Raw genomic sequence first — 7582 nt, 5'->3', positions numbered from 1 at the left:
TCGTAATACTCCTCACTATCGGAGTGGCGCAGTCAGAAGCATGACATTCTAGTAGTAAGGGTGTTACAAAGATCACTGACGTAGATCTCGAGAAAGACACAGTGACACACTAATTGTTCAATGATGGAGAAGCATTGATGACCGGACGAGCACACAGTTGTTCTTGAAGGCCTGAACGTAATAGACGATAGCGCACTCCTTACAACGGTGGGGGAGACTACTGTAACCTAGGATTGTGTTTTCAGGATGGGGAATGACTGAAACCTTGTTGAGAATAGAAGAACCTAGCTCGAGGGATGATCATTGAAGAACGTTTTCTTTTTTCCCTAACATCAAACAACGATGTTTTTGTTGATCTGATCGAGTCCTGATTCGATTTAACCAGTTGATTTTTTATTATTTCAATGGTTTGCAAACGGTTTTAAAATCACCAATTTATAATGCTAAAATCAAATCGTATTACTATCTGATTCGCAGCTGAACTGATTCAATCGACCAATCTAATTCGGTTTTTAGAATTATGGTATACAAGTCAAAAGCAACAAACTTGATTTTCTCTTTTTGACATAACACACTTTTAAAAGCTAATAACATGTGTGTATATATATAACAATGAAATTTATATAATTTATTTAAATATAAATAATATAAAATATTATTTTATTTTTAATTATAATAATCTATTTATTGAATCAGAAAAAAAATTTGTATTTATTTATTTGTATTATTTAAATTAAATTTTATTCTAATTCGATATATATTATTTTAATTTTATTAATTATTATCGAATTAAATAATTGGACCAATAATCCACTGATTGAACCATTACCTTGGTGACTTGGTTCGGTAATTTAGCCTAATCGATTACGATTCGATTTTGATTTTTGATGAGCATGCAGTCTAACCCCTACGCCCTAAACTTCTGGCGTAGCCCCCGATCGCTCTGTCTTACACACTCCCATCTCTTCGGACACGCTACTCTAAGTCACTAAGTGTCAGCTCTCACTCTCAGCTGTGGTCACCGAACCCCAACCCTTACCAGTGCCCTCACTTCACTTGCCGTCGCCGCACCGTTAACTTCGCCTCCGCCGCTCCTCTTCGCCGGTCGCCGATCGCCGCTGCCCTGCCGTTTCGTCCCTCGACGTTCTCCTCACCGTTCCCTGCTTCTTCGTCCCTGCCGGTGCGTCGCTGCTCTGCTCTTTCGTCTCTGCCGTTTGCTGCTCCTTCGTCCCTGCTGGTGCGTGGCTGCTCGGTCTTCTTGCTGGTTGGTGAGTGATTCTTATTGTTAATCTTATTGTTATTTTGTTTGCTGACTTTGTTGGATTTTATTATTTTGTTATTTCCCTTGTGAAGAAACTGTGTCAAATATGATTAGCTAGGAACTAATAGTTAGTTAGAGATTTGTGATTAAATACAAATGGAAGGAGGAAGGGCTTAGTTTGCTTCTGTTTTGCTTGCAATTTAGGTTCACTACTCCATCTTCATTAAACACGATGAAATAAGTGGCTTGCATGTGATTGGTTGCAGATCTTGATTTATGCTTGTTCCTTTTTGGATCTTGGACATACATTTGCCTAAAAACTTGTAATATGTGACTGTGTAAAAGGATTCGCTGCATCTTTATAGGTTATTCCCTTGAAGCTGCTTGCTTTCCTTTGATAAACTGTAGCACTAAATTGGACCTTAATCAGAATTTAGAATTATGAATATTTAAAGAAAACTGTCAAGTCTTATTGTTACATTTTTCTCTATGTCTGGACAATACAATCAACATAGACCCCTTTATTAAATCATTCACATTAACATATTACTCTTTTCTCTCTATTTAATTATTTATTTATGCTTGTGTTTGCATTGCTCTATGCATTTATGTATGTAATATGCAAAGGTTCCTGATTATTTATTTTTTGACATCATCCTTTTAGTAAATTAGTTGGAGGGAGGAGGACTCACCATATGGAAAGCTTTACCCAACAGAAGGTTCAAAGATACGAAGAATTCGTTGATCGTCGCTTGAAACCTGATCTTCAACGTGCTATTGATGAGCGGTATTTGTCTTATATTTGTTCATTTTGTTTGTTTTCTGGTTCAAATAGATGTGTATATATACCTTATTGAATAATAATGTTGGTTTTCTGCAATTAGCATAAGCTCTAGTAGGATATATATGATGCCATTGGATTTATTATGAGTTGGAAATCAAAGGAGTTACATAGTTTCATTCTTGTTGACATGGCATTGTTTAGGTATTGTGCTACTATATGAATTTAGGATTAATTATGTAATTTCCCTTGAAATGGATTTATAGATGCTGTTTATATGTGCATCCATAAGTACGAGTGTTTCTCGTGTTGCATGTGTTTCCACAGTTTTTCTTTACCTATTTCCTTTGTTCTTCTTTTTGCAGGGACAAGGTCTTTGAACAACAGAAAATTTTGTATCCTTTTTCAGTTTTATGTATTCTGGTGACAGATTAATTAGGACCACCACCATATATTTTTATCATCCATGGCTTGTAAAATCCATGGTTACAACAAAGCCCCCTATCATGTGGATCATGCCAATAAGCTGATTTAGGGATTAGTTTGCAATTTGCATTCCAAGACTGACTCTTCAAACTAACTTGTTCATCATTATTACATACTACATAGTTTTAGGAATTTCCAAAGAGAAAATATTTATGTATCTATTTATTTATATATTCATGTGAAACTTGGTGTATTACGTACCATCTATGAATTCAATGTTGCACTCTATAAAGTTCCTCGTGTTATAAATGGATTCACTTGACTTTTTGTTCTCAGTGCTGATTTGCGAAGAAACATTGAAAACCTAGAGAAGAATAGTGTTACCAGTCTAAGAACTCTGGTCAATCTTGGATCCGAGGTGTACCTGCAAGCAGAAGTGTAAGTCGTCATCATATCATATTTTCACTTTATTTCACTGCTGTTTTTTTTTTCTCAGATTTGGTGACCAATTGCATTTTTTGATTCTTTAAATTACATATTTTCTTTATTTCTTTTGACTTTGTTCTTGGCATACATGTGTTTTATCATCAATCCTTATTATGAAGCATATGTTATGTGTTATAAAGATATATGTATCTACTTTTTAGTCATTACTCACCACCATATTCTCATCAAAGATATATGCTACATGGTTCAACTTTCATATCTGCTTTATCTTTCTTTTGTGAATCTACAACCTTGCAAACTAAGAGCATTTCTAATGCTTGGTTTTATTTCAATTTCATTTTGGATCCCACAAAGTGTCACATTAGCATTTGTCCAACCACATCTCATAAATAGTGATTTGAGACTAAATATGAGATTTTTGAATCCAATGTTTGGTTTTAATTCATTTAAAACTTTATATGAATTGACAAAATTTAATTGGTTCTCCACCAAAGTGAAACTGTCTCTCTAAAGTGTGACCGATTTCATTTCATCAATTATCTCCAATGTAGAGTGAAATTTCAAACCATTTCACTTCATGTACACGTCAGATTTGAAACTCTAAAGCACTGCATTGGAGTTGCTCTAACAAACCTCTCCCCTCGTAGCCCACTCCTTTATCTTTTCACTTTTGCACTAATAAATATAGACCTTCTTGTTCTCTCTTTAATTTGGTGAAATTCCCATTTTTAATCTATGTTAAATGTTGATGAAACTTTGCAGGCCCAATACACAATATATTTTCGTGGATGTAGGGCTGGGATTCAATGTTGAATTTACTTGGTCTGAAGCTTTGAACTACATACAGAAAAGGGAAGAAAGGATAGCTAAGTAAGATATTTTCGCTTAACATATTTTGTATAGCTGAAACATCAAGATCAATCTGCCTTATTATGCCTTTCCAGGCCTGCTTTTGAAATTTTAAGCAACAATATATGCCTTACTTAAATGGAGTGGTTTAAAGGAAAATGGATTGGAACAAAAACTATAGTAAAATTGTAGCCCAAGATCCTCATGTTTTCTATGCTGAACATCGTCTGCATCAATAACCACCATGAGTGTTTTATTATACATCTCAAATTAAGTGATAAACATGAACTGAACTACTTGATTTTCGTTAGACATTGACATTAGTACTATGGCTTGGAGGTGTGGTAAATGATCATATTCAAGATTTAAGTGCAGTTCTTATGTCGAGTATGCTGAGGGAATTTACTTATGACAAATTTTGTGCGTCTTTTCTTTTCATCTTGCATGATTTTTGTATGTGGTTAGACTGAAAGGTCGAAGCTGATCATTGATCAGTGTGTAGAATTACTCTGGCTTGTAAGTTGGAACACTTAGTCACTTACCAAGTTCTCATTAAAAGAGTGATTAAAAAGGCTAGAGTAGCAAAATAAAGAAAATATAGCTTGAGCATTTTCAGCATTTTGGTGTTATAAAAGGATGGTATCTACTTAGCGCGTGGATCAAAATTTTGAAACTATGTCTGGTCCTTTTTGCCTGGGAACAATTATACATGTATGCAGATACTTGTGACTGTTAGTAATGTAATTGAATCTGTGAAGATTTTAACTTCTTTGTTCTACTTTGGCAATTCATTGTGAAGAAATCTTTGCCCTTTTATTCTCTTTTTGTCTAGAAGGGGGCAATGAGTTTCTCTTATTTGCTTTTCCGTTTAAAGTTTGAAAATAATGCTAATTGGTTTTAATAATAATGTTGCAAATTCGAATTTAGGACATGGCTTATTTATTTCAGGCAAATAGATGAGTACAATCAGTCAATTGCATCAATTAAAGCGCAGATCAAGCTGGTAGGTTTTGTTGAAGGTTTACCTGTTATTGTTACTGTTATTATTATTATTATTATTATTATTATTATTATTATTATTATTATTATTATTACAAATCCCTGGTCTCCTAGTCCCTATTCGCTCTGGCCATTCTTCCCACCAAAGGGATGCTACTTGGTCCCATTATATTTTGTGAAAGTATTGGCAATGTTGGCTAGTGTTGAATGGCATAATAGTTTCAGACTTGAGCCAGAGTTGAATTTATTTTGAAATTATTTTAGCAAAGTTGTAATTCTATCCAAATATTGTTAATTTTACTTTGTTTAGGGTTATGAGAACTTTTTCTTCCACTATTTCAACGTAGGTTCTTGAAGGGATTCGAGAATTACTACAACTTCCAGCTGAGAAATCATTACCAGAGCGGAGTTTTTGATGCTTACCGAGGATAATTCCAGATCATTCATCTTTAGTCTCTCTGAACAATTGTAAATTCTGGATCATTTATGTTTAGTCTCGTGAACAATTGTAAAGGAACACTGCAATGCAATGATGTGATCATGTGAAACAGGACAAAGATTGGTATTTATCCAGAATGAAACGTTGCATCTTTTGGTCTTATAATGATTAGGAAAAGTATAGGGTACCAACATATTATCCGCCAACTTCTGCCAACTCTTATTTATGTTTGTGTGTTTCATAAAAATGTGTTCATAGATGTGTCTAATAATTAATATATTTTAAATACATATATAAAGAGATACATCCAGAAAATATATCTATAAAGACACTTTTATTAAACATAGTTATAAAAAAGACATTTTTATTAGACACATCCACAAACACACTTTCATAAAACACAATTATAAATAAGAGTTAGCAGAAGTTGGCAGATATGCTGTTGGTAACGTAGCGGAACCGTAATGATTAAACACGAAACAAAAACATTGATTAAGAACCCAAAGGGCCAAGACCGTTCATCTGTGATTCTCTTTAGTTGAAATGCTGATCCTAATATCTGTCTATCATTCTGCAGAATCTCTCTTTAGTTGAAATGCTGATCCTAATATCTGTCCAACATTCTGCAGAATGAAGATGCCGAAGTTCTTATACTTCTAAAATACATTTAGATAAAGGAACTTCTTTTGGTGGTATGAAACTATGAATGGCTTACCTAAGGAGAGACAAAAGTATACCTTTCTTACCATACAAAACATTTTTTGACCCTCCAAATAGTGGGATCAAGAAAGGTCAAATTCAAAAAGTTTTGCTACTTCATATCTTAAAATTGGGTTTTTGCCCCTTTTACTCCAGCTGTTAATGCCCCGTTGTTTGGATTGTTCTTCCATGTTCTGACAGGGTGCACTCATAATTTTTTTTTTATTGATTTTGCTTTCTAATTTTTCAACCGCTAAATTGTTCAGCACGGTTCTTGTGTGTTAAAGGTGTCTAATTCAAATGGTGATGCAGTTTTTCTTGTTTCGAATTGGAGTCAGTGTGTTAGTTGGATACAACGTCATTGGTGGAAATGTAGCCATTTTTTAATGGTGAATATGGCATCACTGTACGTATTTTGAGTTATTAATTTATATAGTCATATTCATATATTCATATAAAATCATATAAATATATGAATAAATATTTATTTGTAATATTTGGTATCAGTATACATTACGATCACATTATTACACAGAATATATTATTACACACACACGCACGCACATATATATTTCGTATACTATATGTTAAATGTATTTACAAAATGTCCACGATTTATTAAGTATTCTTTATATTATATAGAGAAAGGTCCCACGAAAATAGCATGCCATTTACTTCGTACGAAATTAAGTTGAATTAAAAAATTTACACCTTCGCAACTGGTGTATTATCCCTAAACAAGTTTAATCACCCGTGCCATGCACGTGATAAGATTAAAATTATAATTTTAAGTTGTTATGTTAAATTTTATTTTAATTATAATAATTTAATTAATAAAAAATAACTTGTATGCGTTGTTTTTTTTTTTAAATATAGTGTTAATTGTATTAACTATAAAATAGTTATTTAATCTTCTTTTTTCAATAAATCAGGCATATATACTCAATATGACCATAAATAATTTAGTAATACTTAAATCTACCAACAAAGTTTTATATGTTGGTATACTGTGAAGTAAGAAAATATCAAAATCAGCTCAAAATAAAGAACAAATTAATAGAGAATCCTAATGCAGAAAGTTTTGTAATAAACAATAAATAATTTAAACCTACTGAATAACAATTCAATGCTATCCTTTGATACCTACAAAATATATACATGAAACAACATTGTATCAATGTTTGTATATAAAATTATATTATTAACGTAATTATAAAATTGTTTGTCAAGAGAATAAAATTATACGAATTTTTATGATAATTTTATTATTCTCAAACTATTAATGTACAATAAGAATTCATCTATTAGTTCCTAGAATTTCTAAATTTTTTTAAGTGATAGTAATAAATTTTAATAAATAAATAGATTTAGTAAGACATTTTGTTATTATCTTTTTATTATAGGCCTCTCAAAAATTTCTCTATATACCACATTCATCGTGCAGTAATTTCCAAGTGTATTAACCCGTGCCATGCACGTGATAAGATTAAAATTATAATTTTAAATTATTTTATTAAGATTAATTTAAATTATAATAATTTGATTAATAAAAATATAACACTATTATTTGTTTTTTCTTAAGCTAGTGTTAAATATATTAACTCTAAATAGTTATTAATTGGTTTTAGTAATCTACTTTTTTCAATAAATCAACTATATATACTCAATGTGACCATAAATA

The 7582-nt window shown here is 32.0% G+C and overlaps 1 protein-coding gene across 2 annotated transcripts; it reads left to right on the top strand.

The window, feature by feature from the left end:
• The first annotated feature begins 854 nt into the window (after positions 1 to 854).
• LOC130979716 (uncharacterized) lies at positions 855 to 5816 on the top strand. 2 transcript variants are annotated; one of them, XM_057903241.1, is made up of 7 exons: positions 855 to 1268; positions 1926 to 2048; positions 2408 to 2437; positions 2805 to 2906; positions 3678 to 3785; positions 4713 to 4767; positions 5111 to 5806. In XM_057903241.1, the coding sequence occupies exons 2-7, from the start codon at positions 1957 to 1959 to the stop codon at positions 5177 to 5179; spliced, it is 456 nt and encodes a 151-aa protein (XP_057759224.1). In that variant the 5' UTR covers positions 855 to 1268; positions 1926 to 1956; the 3' UTR covers positions 5180 to 5806. The 2 variants fall into 2 exon arrangements, with proteins under 2 accessions (XP_057759224.1, XP_057759225.1); XM_057903242.1 differs by having other exon boundaries at positions 1078 to 1268; positions 4692 to 4767; positions 5111 to 5816.
• The last annotated feature ends 1766 nt before the right edge of the window (positions 5817 to 7582 follow it).

The sequence above is a fragment of the Arachis stenosperma genome, chromosome 5, assembly GCF_014773155.1.
Source record: "Arachis stenosperma cultivar V10309 chromosome 5, arast.V10309.gnm1.PFL2, whole genome shotgun sequence".
Lineage (NCBI taxonomy): Eukaryota > Viridiplantae > Streptophyta > Magnoliopsida > Fabales > Fabaceae > Arachis > Arachis stenosperma.
This window is presented reverse-complemented; position numbering and strand designations above follow the sequence as displayed.